Source organism: Phalaenopsis equestris, unplaced genomic scaffold, assembly GCF_001263595.1.
Source record: "Phalaenopsis equestris unplaced genomic scaffold, ASM126359v1 Scaffold000002, whole genome shotgun sequence".
NCBI lineage: Eukaryota > Viridiplantae > Streptophyta > Magnoliopsida > Asparagales > Orchidaceae > Phalaenopsis > Phalaenopsis equestris.
In genome coordinates, this window is record NW_018164444.1 from 71,942,507 (window position 1) to 71,969,846 (window position 27,340).

The window sequence follows — 27,340 nt, forward strand, 5'->3', positions numbered from 1 at the left end:
GTCCAGGGGTAAACTTATCTTCACATATAAAACATAACTCTTTTGCTCGCTTCTTCTTAATATTTGTCTCTATAAGGTGCTTAAAGTTGATCCTTGAACCTCCTTCGGCGCCACCTCCCCTTAATATTACATTGTATGGGTGTCATAGTCATCAAAGTACTCTTGTGGAATTCTACCATGACGCTATTTCTGTTGGTCTTTTCTATCTGGTTCTTTTCATCCATCACCTAGGCTAGCTCTATTATCTCCTCTAATCTGTCTCAATAGTTAGAGTGCCACAGATATGTCTGTCTTTAGACCTTCATGAAATCCCTCTAATATTGCTTCAGAAATTCTTCTCAGCCATCTCGACTAGAGCTTGAATCTCTCTCTGTAGTCCATGGTGGTTTCTTCCCGAGTCAATGCAAAGAATTGCTTGTGTAATTTTTCTTCCTAAATGACTCGAATACATTCCGAAAAACAATCCTTAAATTCGTCCCACGAGCGGATCAGGTATTTAGCTTCCACTGAAATCATGCTAGAGTTTTCTCCTCTTAACATAACTTTGCCTCCATGAGCTTCTCTCCATTTATCTCATTTAACGCAAAAATATTGCTCCACTCAATATACCTAGCCATATACATCTTGCCCCTTGAAGATCGACATCTTCAACTTTTTTATGCGTGAGTCTCCTTCCCAATTCTCTCGACTGAAGTTCATTCCACCCATGAAGTAGCCTATAGTCCATGTAAGTCTCTTCCCGAGTAAATTCGAAGAATTGCTCATGTAACTTTTCTTCTTAAATGACTCGAAAACATTCCAACAAGCAATCCTTAAATTCTTCCAACTAGCGGATTGGGTATTTAGCCTCCCTCGATTGAAACCATGCTAGGGTTTTCCCCTCCAAACATAACTTTGCCGCCATGAGTTTTTACTCTCCATTTAGCCCATTTAACACAAAAATATTACTCCACTTAGTACACCCAACCATGTGCATCTTCCCCCTCGAAGATCGATTTCTTCAACTTTTTTATATGTGAGTTTCCTCCCCAATTCTCTCGTCCGATGTTCATTCCGCCTATGAATTAGCGGTTGAGCTCTTTTCATGACCCACATTGAATACCCTCCTTTCATAAGCGTGACTTGCCCCATAGTCAGGCCACCTATCCCCATAGACTCCTGCCTCACCTTCTGCCTGCAAGGCTGCTGCATCAAAAGGTGCTGACACAGTTGAATGCAGCCCTCTTTCAATGTCCCAGCCATTGTTGTTCCCCATTGTAGGCCGAAATCCTTTAAATCGATCTTCTACAGCCTCGAATCACATGTTGTCCCATTTTGATTGCTGATGCTCTTTCCAACTGTCCGGATGTCGCACTCAAGTTCTCTTCTAACGATGCCTCTCGATTCTACTTTAGGCGATTTCGAGTTTGCGTGAAACTCGACCAGTTTCTTGTTTATTTCTTCTAGGGTGATAAATCTGCTCTTCATGGAAAAAAATTGCCCTTCTATGGACGTAAATCGCCCCTCCATCGACAAGAAACATTCCTCCATTTAAGCTCTAATTTGGCTCACATGCCCCTCCAATTTCTCCTCCAAATCATATGTTTTTTTGGCAGTCATTACTGCATGTTTTTTTTTTGAAGCATGCATGCAGCAATCCCATAGTTCATTTGAATCAGGACTATTTTTTTTATTTGATTACAGTCAGCTGGCTTGAATTGCAGCTTTTCTATGATTAGGGAAAGCCACAATCTTTTCACCTTGTGGAAAGATCGGCTTGAATCTCAATGCTTCCTAGCATAGCTTAACTTGTCAATCTGCACAGCAGATGGGAGATCCACAATCGCCTTCCCAACATGCATGCAAGTTTCGGGTCTCTGTGCACCATGATCTTCAAAACAAAATAGGAGACAAAAAAAGAAAGTTTCGGTTCTCTGTAAGCCGTGATCCCGATGTTGTCTTCTCCGCAAATTTCAGTAACTGCGACTCTATCACATTCTAATCGAAGGAGGAGAAAGACCGCGTCTATAGAGGCTTTGTACAACAGCTGTGATCCTGTCGTCGCAAAAGTTGTATGGCTTCCACGAAGGCTCTATAAGTTGCGATCCCATCGATGCTCCCCAGATATCGTGACTATATGGAGGGATTCACGATCCCCTCGTTGCTTCCCTTCCCAGTAAGCGCAAACCGCAAGGATACTTCTGCTGTACTTCGCGATCCCATCATTTTTCAGTGAGTGCGGCTTGGAAAATTGATGGAGGCGATTTCTTCTTTCCAAATTGAAATGTTCTAATACCAATTTGATATGATCTAGAATAGATTTCTCGCAGAAATCAGGGTAAACACATTTTATTTCACGAACACCCAAATCAAAGCAATACAACACGAATACACAATGATAAAAACCTACAATTGGAGAGGTTGGCGATTTCTTCCAAATCCTACAATTCGACCTATGTAGCACTGACACTTCTAAAAATGCGTCGTACCCGTGTCAGACACGTATCGGACATCAACACTTATCTGACACACCCGACATCTCTCCGACACTATAAGATATGTGTTTGAATTTTTTTTTTTAGGTGGGAACCCAATCAAGCCACATATCAATACCACATCAGATGTGAGCTTAGTACTATTTCAAGAAAATGGGATGTGAGAATTAGAAAATTATAAATATATATACATCCTTAATTATACCTCATAGCTGAAACCTCCCTATCTCTTGTCAAGCAAAAGCTCACTTTAACATTCGTCAAAATCGAGCATCGAAGGTGCTTCTAATATTCGATGAAGTCGAGCATGAGTAATTCACTCTTTGTAACCATATAATTTTTTAAATTATAGTAGATAAATTGGACGAGCTCTTTTGAAATATATTATATAATTTTAAAAACTAATTTTCATAAGCATTAGGTTTTATAATATAAATTTAATTTATGAAGTTAAATTTTATTCTTACATTATTTGTGCTGTGATATATTTAATAAAGAATAATGAAAAAATATATTTTTTATATTAATAATTATTTAAAAATAAAAACATGTTCTTGAAGTGTTGTGTCGCGTCTTTTTTTTTTCAATTATGTCGGTTTCCTTATATTGTCGTGTCCGTGTTCATGTGTCTGTGCTTCATAGAATTCAATGGGCAGGAAATCTCTCCAAAATCCTAACCCTCACACTCAAGACAACAATCTCATGCATACCCTAACTCTAAGTCTATTAGGGTATATTTATAACAGAAAATAATAAGTAATAAAAGTCTCAATTGTCTTTAGGCACATAAAAGACAAAATTACCCTTGGACTAGGCACCGGCGTTACAAAATATATTTGTTTGTTAAATCATTACATTTAACTACTTTATCAAGGTTCCATTTAGATTAAGCTGAGATGCATTAACAATTTTGAAACATGATTTTAAATGCATCATTTTAAATAATCCGCCAATTTAAAATAGAATTATATTTTCTCAATATATGTGTCAAAACTAATTAATGTCTTATTAGTGTTTATAAAAAAATTGTGAAGTTGTATGCATCCCACATTCTATTTTTTACCCTAAGTTGGCTGCCAAGTCCTACATTTTAAAACCGTACTTGCTACATCTTCTCTTAGGCTTGCCATAAATTTCTACGTTTAGTCACTGCAATGGCCTTACCTCTAACAAAATGTTCAGTAGTGCCTGTCATGTGATTTTAAAGTTAGAAAATCCTAGTATTAATTTCATTAAAAGATGTGAACGTTTTAAATATCTCGGGCTTATTGTTCAACGTAATGGTGATATGGATGGGGTTGTTCTTGTTAGATTTCGAGTTGGTTGGTTGAAGTGAAGGAATGATTGGCCTATTGAGTGATAGAAAAATACCACTTTATAAGGTGTTTGTGAGACTTGCAATGTTTTATGGCACACAGTGTTGGCTTTTAAAAGAGAACTATAAAACAAAGTTAAGTGTTGCCACGACGAGAATGCTTAGGTTGATGAGTGGCCTGACACTTAGAGACAAAATGCGAAATGAATATAACCGCGATAGGGTTGGTGCAGCTTCAGTGTCGGACTAGATTAGAGAGAGCCGTCTTAGATAGTTTGGTTCATTAAACGTCAATCATCTGATGATCCGATTAGGAGAGTAGATGTTAAGAAAGACAGAGGTCGACCTAAAAAGTTTTGGGCATATTTTATAAAAAATAATCGTAATGCATTAGAATTAAATGAAAAATATGACACTCAATAGGCGCCATGGAGAAAAAAGATTCATGTAGTCGACCCCACTTAGTGGGATAAAGGCTTGTTGTTGCTGTTGTTGTATTCTATTTGGGAATGCAACACTACTTTGTAGTTATAAGATAAATTAGGGATAAAAGAGGAGATTGAGTTGTAAAATGTAGTATAAATTAATCTAATTGAGATAGTTTTTGTTTCTGTAAAACCAACATTTGGTTTAGTTTGTATCTTGTTTATCTGTTGGTAGTTTTTTTTTAATATTTTAGTCGGCATTATTCTGATTTCCCATCTTTTCCCTTGGATATGATAGATCATCACCACTTCACAAAACTATAGGTCGCTAGCGTTTAATATTCATGCCACTGGTGCACTTAACTTGTAAAATCATCTCTAAAAGCTTCATTTAATTCCGAAAGTGTTCTCACATATTATTTAGTATTACTGCAAATGTAACGCTCATTAAGTGCTTAAGTATGCATTTCAGCAAACGTTTTAAGAATATCAAGTGTATGTTTTGATATTAGCTTTATTGAGTACTTTCTCTTTTAGAAATTGTATGAATTAAGCTTAAAAATTCTGCTCAATAGCAAAATGTATTAACGGTTTGAAAACTTCAAGTAGTTATAATTTACGAAGCCTCTTTCAAGTGAATTTGGTTCTTCTCATCATGGCAGAGCCAATATCCATAGTTACTTGTTTATGCAGGCTATAATGAAATGATAAAGATAACCAAACATATTTGCATATAATTGATTATATTATATGAATGTTCTTTCGATCGGCATTTTCCATTGATCTCCGTATTTTGATAATTCTGAGAAGCCTCCTATTACCCCGATATGTTTAATTTTCTTTTATCCTATTTGTTCACTTTATTAACTCTTTTATATTAAGTTCAGTTTTGCAAATTAATTCGAGTGGATGTTGTTACCACTAGACTCTTCAAGTCTGCAGCTGGAGTTATTTTTGAATTTTATGTTCTCTTTCTTTTGAAAAGGATGATTTGTACATAAGCCACCTTGACCTAGTGGTTGAGAGCTTTCTCTTTTAACCAATAAGCCCTAGGTTCAATGCCTTGCATATGCGGATGCGTGCGTTTGGGTGCTTGTTTCTGTACCAAAAAAAAAAAAATAAAAAAAAGAAACGAAAGAAAAAGAAAAAAAAGGAGTAAAATAATGATGATTTGTGGCACTTCATTATGTTGTTATTTGCAAAAGGTGGAATTAGAGAGTTTACCCTCTTATTATCAGTCTTGTAAGATATTTGGACGTGAATATTCTGATTGCTTCAAGGCTTATTCTGAATTAAGATAATCATTCTCTCAAGATGTTATGGTTTAAGAATTTGCTAATGATCATGATATGGGGTTTTTAAGGTTTGTGTTGTAAATACAAATGATCGAATTTAATATACTAACGTACTATATGATGTTTCCCTTGATTTGGCCCTTGGATTGTACTCAAGCTTTGGAATCTATTCTTGTTTTAACTTTCGAGCCTGAACCTTTCCAAGCAGCTTTTTTTTTATGAATGTCAGTTTCCATTCTAAACTTTCATCTATGTTATCAACAAATAAGGATGATGAAGCAGGTGTGATACCGAAACTAGTAGGGAAAATAGGGAAAACTCAAAAAGTAATATTTCATTTATATTAAAATAAGATTACAACATGACTCAAACAAAAATAACAAAAAAGACATAAGACGACACAAACAACGCCCTCAAATGTAACGAAAGTGCTTGGTAGCGAAGGAAAGGTGCGAAACTACAGGAACAACATGTGGAAGGGTTGTAGGTGGTTGGCAGGGGTAGTGTGATATTTGGGAGGGGTTGAAAAGAGTTACGTAGGCGTGGCAACAATAATAATTTGCAGTAAGGGGAAACAATTGGATGTCGAGATGACGGTGGGTGAGTTCGACGGTAGAGGAGCAGAGAGAAGAAGGTATGAAAAGGGTAGAAATGGGGGATACAACCACCACCTCAGAGAGGATACAGTTAGAGCACTACCACCTTCTCGGATATAACCCCACAAAGAGAAAAGGAACTCCACACCGGAGATTTCAAGCTAAACTCAAACACAACTCAAATCTGACTCCCACATACACGAAGACAACTATTTATAGGCTTAGGGGAAACTCTTACACAAAACAAATAGGTGGAAAGCCAAGAGGAATCTAGAAATTACTTTCCATAAAAGATCTAGTGTGAATAGCTTGGTTGGATCGAGAGAATTCGTGATTTCTCCCGATCGCGGGTTCTCACGTCTTAGCGGGGTCTCAAGACATTACACGGCTTCACGAGGTTTTGCTGGGCTTCAACCCCGCGGTTTCGAGCACCCCCCTTAGGGGCATTGTTCCAAGCCTGTATCCGGGCACCATTCAGACGCTCTGCGTCAGCCTCTAGGGGTTTGGGGAGCTTCGATTTTATTGGTCGAAGCTTCCATTTCGTTGTCAGACACCCTGGATCCCATTGGCAATATCTGAGGATCTTCCCTATCTTGCGAGTAAATGTCTATATCAATCTGTTCTTCTGAGGCCGTGCACCACGCTTATACTAGTGAATCTTTCCAAAGTCTCCTATGATCGGTTCAATTGCGCGTATAGTGAGAGTAGTCGGACCCTTCTCCCACGACGGTGGTGTTGTTGGTACACTGTCGTCCTAACGTAACTTGTGTTGTATCTTTCCTATATTGAGGACGGGTGTCTCTGTCTTCCATCTGTTGTTATCCTTAAAACTAGTTCCACTGATGTCGTTCTGTTGAAAAGGGATCTCGTGACCTCGAACTCCATCGAAGGAAGGAGATTGATGTGTTTTCCTTCTTTGATGAAGGAATACATGTTTTTATATCTGTCGTGCTGAGTCCTTCGACCATATTGCCAACGTCGTCCCAACTAAAGGTGACAGACATCCTTAGGGGCCACGTCACACCACACCTAGTCTTGCAGCTGGCCTCCGATCCAAAATTCTATCAAGCATCTTTGGGCGATGCTGACCTGATTCTTCTTCTTTAGTTATGCCAGTGAATAGGACTAGGAATGTCTCTAGGTTGTCAATTTCAATTTCTCAGACATCTGCGTCAATGCTACATTCTTGCTGCTCCCACTGTCGATGATTAGGTTGCATACAGGAACAACGGTGGTGTGGAACTATAGGAACAACAAGTGGTAGGGTGGGTTGTAGGTGGTCGACAACGGTGGTGTGGTATTTGAGAGGGGTTTGGAAAGAGTTAGGTAGGTGGGGCAACAATAATGATTTGCAGGAAAGGGAAACAGTTGGATGTCGGGATGACGGTGGGTGAGTTTGGCGATAGAGGAGTGGAGAGGAGAATGTTTGGAAAGGGTAGAAAGGGGGGATACAACCACCATCTGGAGAAGATACAACTAGAGCATCACCACTTCCTCGGATGCATCCCTACAAAGGGAAAATGGACTCCACAAAGGAGATCTGAAGCTAAAGTCAAACACAACTCAACTTTGACTTCCACACACACAAAGACAACTATTTATTGACTTAAGAGAAACTTCTACACAAAAGGGATATGTGTAAAGTCAAGAGGAATTCAAAAATTACTTTCCACAAAAGATCTGGTGCGGATAGCCACATTTGATTGGGATAATTTTGTAATTTCTCTCCGCGACGTGTTCTCCTGTCTTTGCAAGACCACGAGACCTTGTGTGGCTTCTTGAGTTTCCGCAGGGCTTCGGTCCTATTTTTTCGAGCCTTTCTGACCCGACCCTCTTTTACGCAGTTATTTAAGTTTAATGACAAAAAACTTGACTCGATTTCTTTTAAGCGGCTAGTGTGTAAAATAAATATGTTATAGAGTTTATAATTTGATTTATAGTTAACACACTAGGGGTTCTATGCAAGTGCACGTGTCGTGCAAATAATATAGAATTTTCTTTAAGCTCCAGAGTATCGATCTCCAGAGAAGCAAGGTAAGAAATCTCTTAGGTTAAGTTCTAGTATACTACTATCATGTTTTAGTTTTGAATTTTCGAAATGTTTGATTTTCCTAAATTTACTACTTTACTCGAAAATTAAAATTAAATAAATTAAATTAAAACCTAATCTACGTAAGATGGTTAAATTTTGAAAAGTTCTTATATAATCAAAATCTCTTTTTTCTTTGCAATGAGATCATAATCAGTGTATAAATCAAATGTTTAGAGGTTTAAATGAAGTTTTGTGACAAATATGAGCAATCATATTCTTTATCATTTTCCGAGTGCATAAAGAACATTGGTTAACATAGAGTTAAGTTCTTAATTTTAAGGTTAGGTAGCTTCTAGTCTCTCACTTCTAGATTATCCACTGTGCGTTCTCTTTAGGATTAACTGGTCCTTTAAGTTCCAAACTTTATATCAAATTGGTAAAAATATAGTCTGTCACCCTAGAAACACCAATTTACACCCATTAAATCTTTATCTTCCTATCTATTTACACTAACCAATGGATTATTTTATCACCCACCAGATTAATGTGATTCTTACTAGTCGAGGAATACATAGCGCTTCTGGGTCATGGCTTCACAACAAGTTTTAACGCGCCAATTGACCAGATTGAATATGTAAATTAAGTACGAAGTAATAAAGCATCACAAGTATGAAATAAGATAAGTTTTAAACAATTATAATTCTACACATGATTAATTCTTATTATAAGGATAAAGAGTAAAGAAAACTACTCACTGAGCATGGAGAAAACACTTGGATTCTTCGTTGCAAATGACATTGAATTCATACAATTATATTGCAATAATTTAAACAAATAAAAAAATAGTCTAAAACCTATTTTTACATAAGATTCAAATCATCCTTGCACAACAAATAACAATCCCATACACTTCTCTCCAAATTCCCAAAAGTCATCAAGTCTCCGAAAGACACTTCCCTCCTTACACATACGCACACATGCACACTCTCGCACACTCTCCTTCCTCTCTCACACTCCTTCCTCCTTTTAAGAGACACCAAGCCTCATTTAATATAACCTTTGAAATCTCCCAGAGTTTCTTCAAATGCTCCTTCAAAATTCGTCCACATACATTGAACTTTTAGAAAAATCGATTCTAGCGTCTATGTGCCCAACTGTGGCGCCAACCTTCTAGAAGCTCTGGTTAACTGTCTGGCGTCGGATCCTGGCGCTATGGCGGCAGACTCTCTGTTTTCACCTACAGAGTTTCACGTCTATGCGTCAAGTTCACTTTTTGCTCATTTGCTCAATTTGACCCTTTTTTACTCCATTTTCGCTCATTTTTTTCCAAAAGTCCTCTTGTACCTGAAACCAAAAAAATATAAAATACATTCTATTAAAGTGCAATGTTATAAAAAATGAGTCTAAAATGTATATAAAAAAGAAAGTGAAGGCTCTCTTTGTTTTCCTTTTCCCACTTCTCTCTTCTTCCTTTCAGAAACTGCAAAACTCACAAGCAATCCCACTTCTCCTCTCCAAACCGAAACGCTCGCACGTCTTCACTTTTCTCTCCCTATTGTTCTTCTCCTCGCTGTTTGAGCATAGAAACCCCATGGGTTGTCCTCCTATTTTAGAACTAGCACTCATGGTCTTTCCATTGAAGCTGTACAAGCCTCGCCTTCTCTCTTCTTTAGTTTCACAGCAACGACGGGATCATCGCGTGCAAAGGCTTCGAAACTCATAGCGACCCCTCTTCTCCTTCCTTTGCTTGGTAGAGCGCAAAAAATTGTTGCATACAAGGACCTCTGAGACTACACTATTCCCCCTTCGCTTTGTCCTCTTTCTCCAATTCAAAAACCGCGCGATAGAGCTGAAGCCCTTATCTCCTTCACCGCAACTTTATTGTCGTTCCACGCTCCAAAGCAGCTTTCCTTTTCTTCAATGAACAGTAGACCTTCTCTAACATTCTCACAAATTTTGAAGTTGTTTAAATGATTTTATGACTTTATTAGTTGTACAATAGTATTTAATTTGAATATAATTACCCCCAAGAATTGTGCAATCCTATCAAGATGCATGCTGTAAAGCTATATGCATGCATTTAGTAACAGTGTTTTTGCAATCAATAAAGTTTAATAATATCAAAGCTTGCATTTACATTTTAAGACACCTTCTAATTTTGATACATTTAATTGTAATGTGCAAATTTTTTTAAAAATATACTTCCTCAAAATTTATGTAATTCACCATATTCATTTGCTTGGGCTCTACAAATTGATTAATGCCTAAACTCTATTGGTTTGAGAATACTACATGGGTTAAGGCTAAACTTGTACTCAAATAATTTATATTTTAAATCGAACAATCAAACAATCAAACAGACCGCTTTGTCGATAGCGTAGGGTTGTAAGTCCAACTCGATTAGTCTGATTCTTCTCCTCTTTAGGACTGTAGTTAACGAGTCTCGTAAGTTACAATAATGTTCAAAACACATATGTAAAATTTGCAAGTTCAAATCATCAAATCTGATTCTCCTTTTTGTTAGGACTCGAGAAGATATGAGTAATATGTTAAATATATCAAAATTGACAAATTTTAAATGAATTAAGAATAAAAGTTTTAAATGTCAAATCCCGGATGATGACCATACTGACTGAAAATCTCAATTGGAGAGGTCATCTTTTTTTTTTTTAATTAAGTTTTACAAATCAAAATTTCAAAGTAAGAAATTAATTATTAAGTAAAATTTATCACTTAAAAATTTAAAGCACATCACATTCATCATCATGTAACAGTTTGTCGAGAGTGATAAATTTTTTTATTGACTTCGACTCACAAAAGAGCTAAGGTCACATCAAATGTATCACTATATTCACACTCAAAGTAATTTCATGCCGTGAGGACGTGATCGAGTCATTTGTCTGCGTGTTTTGATACATACTTCACAAAATAGTGATTACTATTAAAATCATTCAATCGGGTAGTTGCTTTCAAATGACACCATTATATTACGATTATGACTGCCACTTCTATGTTCCCTGATGACCTTCTGTTTTTTAACTTGTGAACATAATGATACATCAGATTGACATAAAGTCTTCTATTGGCTAAAGTCGACTTATGGTTTGTTTGGGGCAGCTACAGCTGTAGCTAGTTGAAGACACATCACAGAAATGCTACAAAAGAAAGTGTTGTTCAAAAAGTTGTTGTGACATTTGTAATTTTTTTATTTTTAAAAAGTCAAACCATAATTTTCTAGCAACCACCGCACTTGGCTAGGTCTGGTTGCAAAATGCAATTTTCCACTGTGGCTTTTTGAAAAAGCGTGTCAAACAACAAACAGTGCACACCACATCGCCACCTAAACACACCCTTAAATTTTTTCCCTTAGACATATCCACCCCATATCCACAGGGATCTCTTGGACGACGCAACTCATAGTTGTTGATAAAGATTTTTCAGTCAGGTTAGGTTGACTATCTCCTCTGACTAAGTAGATCACAGATCATGATGACCCGAGATGACGTAAGCATGTGATCTTGATCGGGCTCATCATCGTTTCCCCACTATCCTCTTTAAACTCCCAAGTGAGAAATTTTACAAATTAAACTATATGTTTGCTTCTACTATATGTCGAATCTTCAATTTTCAATGACTAGTCTTAATCGAAATTGCTCTCATTCTATCATGAGGGGTAATTAATTATAGGAGCTTACGCCTATATGAAACCTCAAACCCCAGGTCATAAAGTCAACGCAAATTGGGGCTGAAATTTTTGGGCAGTATCTTCTCCTCATCAATTTGTTGGATTTTATTTTAAGTTATAGCAAAAACTAGGAAGCCAACAATGGTGTAGTTTATTTTATTTTATTTTCTATCATCATAGAAGGAATTAATCATCCAAGTCTATACATATGGTCTTATATATCGAGGAAATAAAAACTTTAATTAAGAGTGAAATAATCTCATGCCTACTGCATTCAAAGTAATTCAAACAATAATAAATAAATAAATGGCCATTTGGGAGCCAGAAAAAAAAACATAAAAAATGGACCAATTGTACTTTTTGTTTCCTAATTTGACTCGTTATTAGCCTATTATAAACAAACCGTGTTTGAACTATGTCGGCTGATGTTCAAGACAATTTCAACTGTGCTGTATATCTCGATCCTTTCAAGCCAGGGCTCCAACTTATTGTCTCTCACATAAGGTTTATTAGACTTTGCCTAAAGATTATGGTTTTTCTAATATTGGAATTGACTGGAATATGAATGTAGAGTTTGTATGCGTACACAAGTCCATATTTAACTTTGTTTTGGTTCATGTTTCAGTCTAGTCAGGATTAAAATCATGTCCTAAATGCTTAATTCTTTAAGTACGGGATCATGCTTTTTTACTGTATTGGGAATGGAGTAAAATCTTTTGAGCATCAGATATTCAGATGTCTTGCATTTTTTATGGAGCTTTTACAATAAGATAACCGACTTACTTCGGGAAACCAAAAGTGGTCATGCCCAGGTTTCGAAATCAGTCAATGGTTAGGTATTTTTAGTCTTCAAAGAAACAAAGTTTGAAAGTGCTTCGCTTTCCAAACTCATTGTTTATTGCAATTCCTTTTTCATGTCTTTTACTCTTCTAAATTTTGCTGTAATGCATGATTAAGAGGTGCTCTCTTGAAGCATTATAGAAAAACATTAACATAGATACTCTTTTATCTGTAGAATTCAGTTATCAGAGGAGAATAAGATCTTCCATTTATCACTATTCAACACACTCTCTTGTGATTGATTACCTTTGATAATAGCATTCACCAAGATGTTTAATTTTATTGTTTTCATTTCTGAAATTCATATGCTAGTAGTATAATCAGGATTTGCAAGCAAGTGAACATCACTCAGCTTCAACTTTATCTGTTTGAAAATGCAGCTGCAAACTTTATAGGTTTTATTAGACAATGAGGATACTCTTGATTAGTCTTTCGTCTGTTATATTGGGTGGGATTTTTGATCAGATAGTTTTGGAAGTGCTGTTTCGGCTATAAGCCTGAATAGTGCTAAGCTTGAATAAAGTTAATAGATCCATTCTAATTTAATGCATATTTGAAGTGATTTTCATTTCGTTTATTTTGATCGCCTCAACTATTGACTTTTTCCTTTTGGGCACTTGATTGTGCAAGTTCATAAGAATTTAGATCATCACAGGAAATATTTCAGATTTGTTTGTTGTCTTGCAGAATTTGGTAATGCTTTGAGCCTTGTGCTTGCTTCTATTAGTGGCTTTCTGATGAGTTATATCACAGGCTTCTCACAGATCCTGGATCTGTTCGGTTATTTTGTTAGAAAATTCTCAAATTGCATGTTGCCATCCCATTTTATGCCCCTTTCCAAGTATCCAGAGTTTTTCTTTATTGCTTATCATGCTTGAATATGAATCTTGATCAATGTCTTGTCGTTCTTTGAAAACTTGAATTTATACCTTTTATTGTATTGATAAATTCGCTTTGCTGCTGCTGTTTAAATACCTGCTTTTGAAGTTACTTTTTTTTAATCTACTACACAACCATGGTTGTGAATTTGAGAATTGCAAATTATAGCTCCTAAGTTTTTTTTTTACAGCTATCTGGTCGCTGCAGCCATCTTGCAAAGCTTATGGAGCCTTTCCTTAGCTTTTCTTGATGTATATGCACTCCTAGTTAAGCGCAGCTTGGGAAATCCATTGGTCACCTTATTATTTGCGATTGGAGATGGGGTGAGAAACTAATCTTTGACATAATGGGGAATTAATGATCTTTACTTGATGTAGGCATTTTGCATACAAGATAAGCGTATTAATCTACTGATGTTATTATTTCTTTTACTTAGGTTTGCACAGGTTACTAATCAATTTTTATTGGAAACCGTTAATTGTTTAGACTTCATTTGATGTCTGAGACTCCCGTATTATAAATAACTATGGTCTACGGACTAAAGCATATGATTACAGCAAAAATCATTTTAACTTGTGCGTTATGGCTTTCATATAGGTCTTATTTTTTCTGCAGTAAAATGAGCACTTTTATTTAGCTTGGTAAACTACCATTAATATTGTCCTTTCTTGCAAATTATTATTTTATTTCTCTTCCTACTGCAGATCACTTCTACGCTCACATTTGCAGCAGCTTGTGCATCGGCAGGCATAACAGTTTTGATTGGAAATGATCTCAACATATGTTCAATGAATCATTGTACAACTTTTGAAACTGCAACTGCCATGGCTTTCATCAGTTGGTTTGCTGTTTCACCATCATTCCTCCTGAATTTCTGGTCATTGGCGTCGAGATGAGGTAAGAATCACCAAACTTTATTTTATTTATTTATTTTTTTTTTTGGAGTCAACTCTAAAGTTCCTTGTTTTCTCTCTAATTATGTTCAATTGATCACTTCACAGTTGTGCTATTATTCAAGAGCTTACTTATATTCTATAATTAAGGATGATAATAATGTTGGCCAATGATCAATCTAGGTTGTTGAAGTGATGCTCATTTTCACATTTTGGCATTTTTTTTGTTTACAGTTTTTTTTTTTTTTAAGTGACATTTTAGCATTTGGTTGTCACAACCTCGCTCAGGTGCTTAGAATTATCAAGACAGGAACAAACGGTCAGATGGTGATTTAAATTATAACTATTATTTCTAAATTCCTTTGAAAGAGCCATAAAATTATAAAATCAAAATTAATGATAAAATAACATACATTGCTTTGGTTCTACCGCATACATTTTTTTTTCTCACTCATTGAACCTTATATGATTTAAATAAAATAATAATAATTTATCTAAAATAACCATTTGAAATAATTATATTATTTAATTACATTACTACAATGGAAAGAAAGAAATTACTACAATGGAAAGAAAGAAATAAGCATGCTGGTTATTCTTATCAAGTTATAGAAAAATTATATCACAATCTGAACCTATTAATATTATCTATTACCATGAATGTTATCTAAAATTCATAAACGTTCAATGCATTAACTTCTACTTTATTTTTCATGATCTAATTTTTAACTTTTAATTAATATTATATATCTGAATTTTGATATCTGTATTAGGAGTATTATCTGAACATAACTTAACTCGCTCATGATTGATGCATAGTTTGTCAGCATAGCAGGTCGTTGAATAAATATATTTTTGTTTGAGGTGAAATGACATCTACTCATCTTAGCCGATACATCCCTTGTCGGCTCAAGGTAGCGTGGTCTAAAGCTTACTATTATTGGAGGTGGCATGAAAACATCAACGTAGATCAGTACATTAGTATCCTAAGTTGATACTAGAAGGGATGAACACCTTTCAAACATGCACATGCAAGTATTTAGACGTTTTGTGTTCTCATTTCCATTTGTCATAACATATATTATCATTTTATTGATATTATTTTTATATTTTAATAAATAAATTGTTATGGTGTAAGAGTCAATGTATCATGTTTGTACGAAACTAGTGTTTAAACTATTGTATAAGCATTTATAAAATTAAAATAAAACTAACTTTTAAGTGTTTTTTTTTTTCTAATAATAATGGATCAATTGCAACAAAAAATTTATCAACATAAATCATAATAATGAAGAACTTGAATTCGAAACATACTTGTTAAATGAAGTAGGTTAAGAAACAAGAAAAATTACTTTGACTTGAAAATATATTACCCATTGCTTATCTCTTTTAAATCTTGATCTTCAATAGATTGACTTGACGTTTTCAACATCTTACACTCTCTTCTACCCCACCTCAACCTTTAATCAATGATTTACTAATTTTAATATCTTGAGTAAAATTGAATACTTAATGTACTAAATTCTAAATTAATTAACCGTTCTCCAATAATATAACATTCCTTATTAACATCAAGTGAAATTCCTAAAATAAGTTTTTAAAAGTTTTAACAAACTAAAATCGCTCTCAACTACAACTCTACTAGTTATTTTACATTTCAATTATATTGCAACTTTCATATTTCTCGAAGTTACAGGGAATTAAGCCAAAAAGCAATATGTTGATAGTGAAACTTTGTGCTGTGACAAATGGTATCACAAAGTTAAATCAGCTTGAAGATGCAAATCAAGTGTTAGACAATAAAATATGCAAACTAAGTGTTAGACAGAATAAAATGCTACTTATGGGAGTCGGCTCTTAAATTCTAGATTGAACAAAGTCATACATGGTGGGAGCTACTTTTTGAGTTTGTAGGGATCACCTCTAGAATCAAATATGCTGGTGGATGATTCTGAGTACTAACACTGATGTGAAATCAATTAATGATGAGGAGGAGATTGTGAAATCACTCAAGTAGAATGTTGTCGAAGTCTTAAACATCAAGTTGCCTTTTGGTGCAATGGTTGAAGTTCCATCAGAAACTCTAAATTTAAGCATGACAGTACGGGAGCACTTGTGGGATGAGTAACCTCCTGGGAAGTTATGCGAATGTGACAAAATCGTGATGTCATTAGACCAAAGCAGACATTATCTCGATGGGTGAGAGTTTGGGCTGTTACATTAGACACTGCATCTACCTTATAAATATGGCATTTCAAAATATTTTTCTTTTTCTAACAAATGAAGTGGGCACATTCAATTTTTTTCTACCTTAAGATATTAATCAAAGATTGATGTTTCTTTTGAGTTGGTATAAATTATGAGTGAGCTGGGTTTGATCTAGATCTCTATGATATCGGAGTTAACCCAAACAACGGAACAATAATGTTATTGTTGAAATTAAAATGGGAAGTTATAAACCAACTGAAATAGGAAATACCAAAAACACATTACACGATAATATGAAATATCAAAAAATCAATACTAACTCTAACTAGGGTGGATCTCGAGGGTGGTAATGGTGATCGGCGAGAGTTCAGCCCTCTGGAGAGGTAGCAAAGGACGGTGGATAAATTGAAAGGTAGGGTGACAGCAAGGGGGCGATGATGACAACAAAGGGGAGGTAAGAAACTACTGGAACAACGAGAAGGCGGGTTGTCCTAGGCTGTGGCAGCAAGGGTAAGGGGCTTGACAATGACCAAACAACCAAAGTGCTATTCTAGATTGCGACAACAAGGGAGGAGGATGACGACATCAAAGGGGAGTTGCAACAATGGAAGCAAGTTGGAATGATAGGAACACATGGCTAGGTGGTTGGAGCTAGAAAACAACAAAAAATGATTGTTTTTAGGCAATTGCAATGAGTGGGAATGTCGGAGACTGCGATGGGAAATGAGAGGGATTGCAGGATAACAAGAGGATGGCTGCCCTTGGTGGTGGCAATGAGGACAGGTGGTTGGAGTTCAAAAACTATAGGAAAAACAACAATATGCGGTTGTACGAGAGCTGTTGCAGCAAGGGAGGGAGTTCGTGAGTGACATGGCAGGATGTAGAAAGGGATGGTGAAAATAATCATCACGTGGAGACCAAGATATTGTTGAAGCACCATCTTGAATTCTAGGATACAACCCTCAAAGGGAAGAAGAGACGATCGACGACTGTCCCGATACAAAACACATGAAAAATGACTTCCAAACTCTAATACAACATTTATATAGGAAATAACTAAAACAAAATGTGCTATATAAGAAAGCATAAAGGAAATGAAGATTGATTCGACCCACCCATCTCACAGTTTCCCGTGATTATTGGAGCTATGCGGCTTGCATCCCATATTCGAAGACAATGTTAAATAAACAATTGTGCATTTTTTTTGTTAAATAAAACAACGTTGCATTGGTCCAGTTAAATAAAATAGTGGTGCATTCGTCCTGCACTACCACAACTTCTACATTAGTTTCTAACCAAATTTCTTGTTCTTGAATAATTCATGCCACACTTTGAGAAGTTGTGGACTTTTTACCTAAAAATTCATGCCATATTTGTCATGCACTACCACAGACTTATGACGCATGATTTACCTAAAATTGTTAGGCCCCCCATGTGGGCTCTGAAAATTCCGAATGTTGCGGAATCTATTTTGTTTTTGTTGTTGAGAGTTTTGAGTGTCTCATTTTCAGAAGACGGATGAGATAATGTAGATAAGACACTACTTTGAGATTTTGCTCTTATTTTGCGAGACTTTTTGATTTGGGGTTTGAGGTTTTCTATATGAGCAAACCCATTATGGTTAATTACCCCTCATGATAACAGGAGAACACTTTCGATTAAGGCTGGTCATTTAGAGTTGAATATTTAACATATAGTAGCAGCAGACGGGGTTTAAGTTGTAAAATTTATCACTTTGAAGCTTAAGTGGGGGAAATGACAATTAACATGATTAAAATCTCATAGTTATGTCACCCTGGATCATTGTGGTTCCTGATCTAATTAATCAGAGTAGCTATTCGACCTAACCTAACTGAAAAATCATTTTTACAAACCACGGGTTGCGTCGTCCAAGGGACCCTTGCAGATCTAGGTGGATGTTTATTTAAGGGGTCATATTTAAGTTGACCTTAGTTGACAGAAGATATTTCTGTGACTATCAATTGTACTCTTATGATAGAAAATTATTAGAAAACTCGTAATATAATGGTTTAATTTGGCAGCAATCACCCGGTTAGAGAACTATGGTTGTAATCGTTGTTTTGTAGTTATATTTGACGGCAAAACCACGCGAATAGAGGAATTGGGCCACGTTCTAACATACAATTGTTTTAATTACTAGTATTGTGATACACTTGATATGACATTCACTACTTATAAGTTGATGTCAATCAAAAGTATATCGTCCTCGACAAACTGTTGCGGACGGTGGATGAGATTTTCTTTAAATGTTTAAGTGATTAATTTTAATTTTGTTACTTTGAAAATTTAATTTGAAAAGTTTATTTTAATGTTGCCTCTTTCGGTTGAGATTTTCAGTTAACACGGCCATTATCGGGGAATTTATTCATTTTTAATTCATCAATTTTATTATCTTTAGAAATTTGTCATGTAGACTGCACTCCTCGCAAGTAGGATTGGATTAAATGATTTGAACCTGTAAATTCTTATATTCATAATTTAAACATTTATTTAAAAATTGTGAGACTCATCAACTCCAATCCTTACATATTGTTTACAGTTTTATCCCGGTGATTATTCATGTAAGAAGGACCTTGCGACCATAATTTTTGCTGCAAGTTGAATTTGATGTTTGTGAAGAGGGGGGCATCATCTGTAGATATGCGCATCCCACGCCCTCAAAAGTGTGAATTGATGATTCCTTGTACAACGTGTGAATTGATTCCTTAGTGGCACTCAGTCTTCTTCACCGGCTCTCACTTTTGAAACTAAACCTTCAACAAAAAAAAAAAACCTTGTGTCATTATCTGTAATGTATTTTACTTTTCTCCTCTATTCTGTATGGTTTTGAAATAGGAAAGTCTTCTGTTGTTTTCATTTGTTTTTTTTTCTTTTTTTTTTTTTTTTTTTTTTTTTTTTTTTTTTGCATGTATGCTCTGTTGACAAGCACTTGAAAAAATATCGAAATACAGAAAAAAATGATTGAAAATGTAGCTGCTATTTTTTAAATTGCTTTTTTTCTTTCTAATCCATATTTATAAAGCATTGTTATGGGAAAAACATTGGGAGACTATTCAGTCTTGATGCGAACGGATAGAATTCGTGTATTTCTAGCACTTTAAAAAATAAGAGAGTGTGCTCAAAAATATATATTTAGATATTATATATAAAGGAAATCAATATTTGGCAGAGGCCCAAATATAGATTCTCATGCGCAATCCGGCCCCATGATGAGAGCCCACGCCATGTGCCTATAATTCGACTTCTCATGCACCACGGTAGGGATCGAACTTTTGCCATAGGGAACTTACAGTGACTCTGCCTACCAATTAGACAAGGAATGCGGCACACACACACACACACAGATATATATATATATATCCTTTTCTTATTATTATATTTTTTTGGTTTTTATAAATTCATGAGATTTATGTGAATTTCATTATACTTTTTTGTTCATATTTTCCTTTTTTTTTTTTTTTTGGTTAATTTAACGGTGAAGGGTTTATTCATTTTATTTTGTATTTTTGGTTTCATTAAAAATATTGTCAATGCATATATACTTCTTTAATAATACATCGAAAATAATTGTATTTAATATTTGTGTATATTTGACTTTATGTCTGGGGTTGTATGGCTTCCAAATTCTTATTTTTTATGCATAGAAAATGCTGAGAAATGGCAGAATCAAGCAACTGAATGTGTTCTCTTTTTATTTATTATGAGATTTACATAAATACCATTCAATTCCCATGTATTTGCATTTGTAACACCTAAAACTTTAGTCTTTACATATCCGCCAACATAATTATGTTGGGTTGGTGTATTTTTTACTTTTCAAATTTTAATGATGTAAAAGATTTTGGTGGTATAAATGTAAAAAAAAAAAAGGGTGAAATTTAGGAGTTAGATATGTAAATACATAGGAATTAGGTGGTATGAGCCGAATTGTTTTTCTATTTTAATGAAAAAGTTAACCTCAATTGGGTCCTTGCTTTTTTAAATATTTGGAAACCCAAACCTTGGCAATGTAAGAAAATCTTCTATGCTTGATGAGATCCATCTTTTTTTTTTAATTAATTAATTATTTATGATGAGGACCATCTAATTGATCTTGATGCTGACATGATTCTTCAACGTGAAATTGTAATGTTTAGGCAGAAATGGCGACATTTAATGCATGACCGCATCAATTTATGTGGTGTAAAATGTCTCCTACACCTCCGAAAAAATATTGGCTTCTGCACGTGTTGTTACATGTGAAGTCCAATAAAATCACGTCACGTGAAGATGATAGGAAAAAAAAAAAAAAAAAAAAAAAAAAAAAAAAAAAAAAAAAAAAAAAACTATAATAGTCAAGATTATTATATATTTTTATATTTTTTTAAGATAATCATATTAACATATTAATCTCACATAATTATGTGCTGCAAAACCAATCCAACTAGCAGATTCTGCGTCAGAAATCTGCCCCGACGTTTCTGCCCACCCCAATTAAAATTGAGAAGGGGCTTTCACATAGATGCCACCCAATTGTCATATCTTTACACATCGAACACCTAAATTTTACTATATTATATTTATACCTCTCCTATTTTTTACCATTATAACTTTTAAAAAGTGAAATAAATATTCTTTTAATATGTAAATACAGGCATTGAGTGGTATGCATAGTCAAAATTTCAATTGAAAACGATGCTTCCAATCCTCTAATCACACTTCGAAGTCCATTGTGGATTAGCCTCCACAAGCCATATAATAGTAATTAATTAATTAATTAATTAACTAATTAATCAAGCGTAACACTTTTAATGAATTTAAAATCTCAATTTAAAATCTCACCGGCATTAATAACTAACTAATATTTATGCATGATGGACTAAAATCCACCAACTACAATCTCCAAATACTAGCACAGAATGCATACCACCTAAAAAACCACAAAAAAAAAAAAGAGGTTTTTCAATACACCATCAGAGCTCAAGTGTTCTCAAGTTCTCAAGCACTTCAAGCTCCTGAAAATCATCTTTTGCAGCAGGCTCAGATTTAATCACACTTCTTTCTGAATCTTCAGCAGAAGCTTCTTCATCAGCCTTAACAATTTCCTTCCCTGGAGCTGAAACAACTTCACAATCTTCTTCCTTCACCTGTACTGAACTCAACACAGCAGCCTCCACCTTGATTTCAACAGGGGTTTCTTCCTTTACTGTAACTGCAGTCACAAGAGAAGCTTCTTTCTTCCCTTCTTCAGCAATAGTTACTTGACCTGGGCACACCTTAACCTGGGTTCCACCAACTCTAGAAGCTGGTTCCTTCGCTTGAATCTGGCTAACCTGGACCGGTCCAGGGAATAACGCTGGCGGAGCTGCGAAAACAGGAACAGCAGGACGGATATGAACCGGCGGCGCCACTCGCCACGGCGAGTTCATAACGGGAGGTAAATGCGAATAAACCGCTGGAGGCGGCAGCGGAGGAGCTGAGAATACTGGAACCGAAGTTCTTATAGTCACCGGCGCAGCCACTCCGGCGGAGGACATTCTGAAATGCTGGAAAGGCATGTAAGGTGCAGCAGCTCCTGCCCCATGAAACTTGAGTGGTTGAAAGCTGTATTCATCAATCGGTCTCGGGGAGATGGGACGAGTTTTGGGAGAAGATCTGGTACGAATCATAGGCAGTATCTTCGATCCGGAAGACGAAGTCGGCAACGAGATTGGCTTCTTATCAGGATGAACCAGAAATTTCTTAGGGAATGAGGGAGCATTGGGGTTATTTGCCGTAGCTATTTTCTCTCTCAAGCGGTAGTTCAGGAGTACTCTGGCGACGGTGATTTGCTCAAGTTCGTCGTTGTTCTCGGGTTCGGATAGTGAACTCATTTCTTGGCGCGCCACTATTTTTGAAAAATAAATAATAAAAACATATAAAAATTATACTATCCAAACATATTTTAATATTTTAAAAAATAAAAGCAAAAAAAACAAAAAAAAAACAAAAAACAAAGGTGATGCCAAACTAAATCAAATAGCCAAATAGGTTTTGTTTTAAAGCAAGAGAATAAATAGAATAAAAAATAAAAAAAAGTGATCCCAAATGGCCTCTTAATAATTTCAATGCAATGCAGATAAAGTGATATTTTCGAGGGGGTATTTACATACGTACCACCGATTCATATGTATTTGAATATCTAAACATCTAAACTTCGCTATTTACACTTATAGCACCCAACTCTTTCATATCACACGAAAAAATACCACCATTTTAACTATGAAGAAGTGAAATATACCTTTTCAAGCACGTGAGGGGGAATGCATGTAAAAATTGAATTTAAGTGATAAATATGTAAATAAATAGAAATTGAGTGTTCAGTATGTAAATCTTCCATTTTTTAAACTCAGCTAATGTGAACTAGTTTCATATAATAGATGAAAGCTTTAGCATCAAAATCAAGCTATAACGCAAAAACATGTAAAACTAACATTGTTTCAAGGAATTCCATGCCGCCATGGCTGCATTTTTTTCGGCTTGCTTCTTGCTCTTAGCTGGTTCGCCCGTGAACAATATCTCAGCAAGCTCGACAGCGCATGTGAACGAAGTATGGTGCCCATGACCGCAGCGAACAGTTCTATAAGATGGTAATGGTGCCCCCACCCTCTGTGCAACTTCTTGCAGTAAGTTCTTGTACACACCAGTCTCATCCTGCTCAAATTAAGGCGCACTTACAGATTGAGATCCTTGCAGAAGCGCTTTTGAAGGCCATACAATTAAAAACAAGGGGCTAGCAAGAAAACTTGCTAAGCACTGATTTCCAAATAGGCCCACACAATACAAAGATTTCAGAATCTTCTCAAAAAAAAAAAAAAAAAAAAACTTAAGGCTGTGAAAGTTCTAACTATGCAAGAACACCATGACATCAGACATCAAAGTGCTATGTTTGATTTAGTTTCTGTTTGAAACAGCTTTATGTTTGCTTTGCGTTTCAGGTTATCATCATAGTTATGTTTAAGAAACTGTTTTTTCACTGGTTTATTATATATATATACATATATATATATAAATTCACTCTGCATCTTTCTTAAAAGTTGTTTTTCTCACAACAGCTTTACAAGCACCTTTACAAAAAGTTGCAGAAATTCCAAACAGACCCTTAGCCAGATTCAAGAACTCCTCATGCAAATGCAAACGTTAATCTGAAAATTAAAATCGGAATACATGTGAAAAATGGAAGTTGGAGTGACAAAGTTATTTATGGTTCTTAAATATGTCATTGGTCTCTAGATGTCCTCACTAATAATGGACCGAAAGTTGTGTTAAGAGTTATTAGAGTTATTATGTTTTTTCATATCAATATTATATCATATAGTTAATAGTTAAAGTAGGACTGGATGGTATTTATTATTATAATATATCTTCATTACTGAAAATATTCTCTATTATTTTATTTTCCTTTAATAGTCCTTTCTCTTGCCTATATTATCAACATAATTCAATTAAATAGAAGCTATTGAAATTCTAGCTTTCCTTTAACAAGCTATACATGAGTAGCAATTTTACTCTTCAATCCAAATTGACTCATAAAATATTGTCCTTTGATTGCTGCAACTGGTTCCACCCATAAGCAAAATGTACACGAAAGCTACTAGCTCCAAGAATCATAGAAGTAGATTTGGAATCAAACCGAAGGAGCTGAGTATACAAGACGAGCTGGTCTCTATTTTCGGTCGAAATTGGTAGCTGGCTCTAGCCCTACTGTGTGAGTAAAGAACATAGGCTGTGGATTATAGGGCGAAGAAAAAGGTTGGTGATCATACGGCAGTGGCAACAATGAGGTGTACCAGAGTATGATTCAAATAGAACGAAGGGGGGTGATAGTCAAATACAGATTAGGGATTCAGGTTTAATAATAGTTTGTTAGATTGGAGCAGATATTGAATCAAGAAAAGAATCAATTTTTTTGTTCTAAGTATTCCAGAAGAAAGATATAAAGTGCGAGCGATTAAGAGCCATCCAACAATGTCTAGTCTGGGTTGTTTCTTTGGATATTTTTGCAAGATTCAAATGTGAATTACACTTAAAACTTTTATCAAACAAAAAGCAAGAGAAAATTCATCAATTCATAGTAATTTCAATGATTGGTATATGAAACCATTCTAAAATGCCAAGTTTAAACATACATAGAAAAGCTATAATCTACTAGGGTCATGCCATTATTAGAATCCATGTACTAAGTTTTAGTAAAACTGAAGCAAACTACAAGAAAAACACCAAAATGTTATAAAACTTCAAAAGCATAAAACCGCCTAAAATCCAAAGAGCACCTTGTTATAAAAATTAAAGGGTGGTGTCGATGTCCCACAAGTCAACACATTTTCAACACAATCTCAAAACTCAATGTCATTAGGGTTGCCATGTTCGCCGGCAACCTCCTTTTGATAAAAGAAAAACATATTAAATAATCAATTTATGTGCATACTTTGAGGTGTGGCAAGCATCACAATGGGCATCAGCTAACTTAGTTGATAAAGATCATCGGAAAAATTAACAAGTTCTAGGATTCAAATACCGCCTACATCAAATTTGTGCCTTAGAATATAGAAAACATCATTTCAATATATATATATATATATAATATTTAAAAAGGGGCATTTACATACATATCACACAATTCCTATCTATTTACATATCAAACTCCCAAACTTACTTTTTTATGCTAATACCACCAAAATCTTTCATATCAAATAAAAAATAACACCATTTCCTTTTCATTCATAAGTAAAGTGGATGCACGTAAACATTAAACTTTAGATGTTAGATATGTAAATAAATAAGAATAGAGTGGTAAGTATGTAAATCTTCCTTAAAAAAAGTTGTAAGAAAACAATATTCCATTTATCAAGTCAACTAGCTTGATAACATCAAAGTTGGTTAGGTATACATCTATGTCCCCAAATCAAAAGTTGCCACCATTTCATCAGCAAACATAAACTAAGAAATCATGGGAGTCCTAAAGTCAAAATAAGAATAAATAAAGGGATAAAGACACCCTAACTTCAAAGAAATAAACTCATCAACTAATAAAAAGGAAGCATGCATCTCTATCATCAAACCTAATAATAGTAACTAATAATGCCACTATATCTGATGCTATAGGTATGCTAAGCACAATCCCAACCCCTTGATTCAATTAATTCAAGCCTGATTCCTATTGTTTCCCCCAAAATCACATATTTTGAATGTTTACTTCTCAAGTCATAACCCTAAATAACCAAATACAACTACCACAGAAATATGAAAGAATCGATATAAAAGAGCGAACTTTCCTTAATATTAACCATCTAAGACGTAAAATTAGGGCAAAATTTTAAAAAACAAAACCAGGAACAGATATTCCATCCACAGGACTTGCATACCAGGATCCTGGCGGCTAGAGAGTGAGAAGGACCGCGTGAAGAGAGGGCATTGAGAGCGATCTCAGCGGCTGCGTGCTCTGCCTGGCGGAGAGTGGTGCAGAAGCTAGGGCTCTCGAAGATCTCGCCATTAAAGTTGACAGTAGCTTTAAACCTAGGTGCGTGATCCGGACCTTCTCGTATGCAAGTATAAGACGGAAGGCAAAAGCAGCTCCTTTGAGCAAGCTCCTGCAACTGGTTCTTGTACATCCTGATCCCTAATCGCCGCCAAAAATGAAGCCGATACTCTCCGGCGAATTCGCCAGCTCAATATCGAGTGAGATCTCCGCGCTGCGGCGGCTGATGACCTGCCGGGAGGAAAAGATTACTGCTCCGTCAGCTTTTGGTTTCACTTCATCCCCTCTTTAAAGAGGCGTGAGAGAGTGGGGAGAGATCTGCGGAGCAGAGGAAGCGAGAAATGGTGGTAAAAGAAGGAACTTTATCAGAACAAAAATGCTTTGAAGGAATTTTCTACAAAAATTGGTGAGGTCTCAAGAAAATATCAGTTCTATTCTTTATTAAAAAATGTATCTTTATTATAAAAACAAATCACTCAAAGAGAAGAGATTTATTTTGAATATAAAAGAATAAAATAGTATGGGAATATTTTCTTGTGGTTTGGATTCTTAAAAATCCTAACTTGGAGCACAATTTTTAAAGTAAATTACATGCCTCAATGACTTGAGGGAGATGGAGCCAATAGCTATTTCTATTAAGTTTGACTTTTAAATTAATGAATAAATAAATTTGAATTGGTCTACTTAACTTGTAATTGCCTCAAAAAATTAAATGATCAAACTAGTTTGTTCACATTTGAATCCAATAATTTAAAGATTAATTAGGCTTGACAAGTTAAGAAGTTCAAAAACTTGAATCAAATCAATTTGGATGAGTTGGGTTCGATCAAAAATAATTTGGGATAATTATATGGACTAGCCGAAACATTGATATTTACAAATTAACCAGTTGATTTTTTTAAACTATCGAACTGATGTATTTATGTTTGCTACAGTCAAACTATTGAGAATTTGAAAAAAAAAAATTGAAAAATATGAGTTGGAGTTCTACCATGAATTTTGATATTTGATTGAGAATTTGAAAAATGGATGAAAGAGGGTAGTTGATCTGTAAATAGCAAGTTTCGAATTGTCTATAATATTTTTCATCTCAGACATGCCTTCATTCTCTTATAAGAAATTAAAAGTTATTGAATTTTTTGAAAAAAAAAAATAGAAGTTACAATATTTTTTGAATTGTT

The 27,340-nt window shown here is 35.1% G+C and overlaps 2 protein-coding genes across 2 annotated transcripts in view; one reads left to right on the top strand and one right to left on the bottom strand.

Annotated features, from left to right (window-relative positions):
- LOC110029934 (CASP-like protein 5A1) overlaps positions 1 to 19,534 on the top strand; it is a 32,920-nt gene extending 13,386 nt beyond the window's left edge. Inside the window, exons 3-5 of the mRNA XM_020732435.1 lie at positions 13,732 to 13,864; positions 14,246 to 14,438; positions 19,203 to 19,534. Coding sequence (XP_020588094.1) covers positions 13,732 to 13,864; positions 14,246 to 14,437 — 325 coding nt within the window. The 3' untranslated portion in view covers position 14,438; positions 19,203 to 19,534. The remainder of the gene's footprint in view (positions 1 to 13,731; positions 13,865 to 14,245; positions 14,439 to 19,202) is intronic.
- Positions 19,535 to 21,469: 1,935 nt separating this feature from the next.
- LOC110036919 (double-stranded RNA-binding protein 6-like) lies at positions 21,470 to 26,574 on the bottom strand. The gene is made up of 3 exons (XM_020741483.1): positions 26,047 to 26,574; positions 23,116 to 23,335; positions 21,470 to 22,529 (listed from the first exon to the last, which is right to left on the bottom strand). The coding sequence occupies exons 1-3, from the start codon at positions 26,290 to 26,292 to the stop codon at positions 21,616 to 21,618; spliced, it is 1,380 nt and encodes a 459-aa protein (XP_020597142.1). The 5' UTR covers positions 26,293 to 26,574; the 3' UTR covers positions 21,470 to 21,615.
- Positions 26,575 to 27,340: the final 766 nt, after the last annotated feature.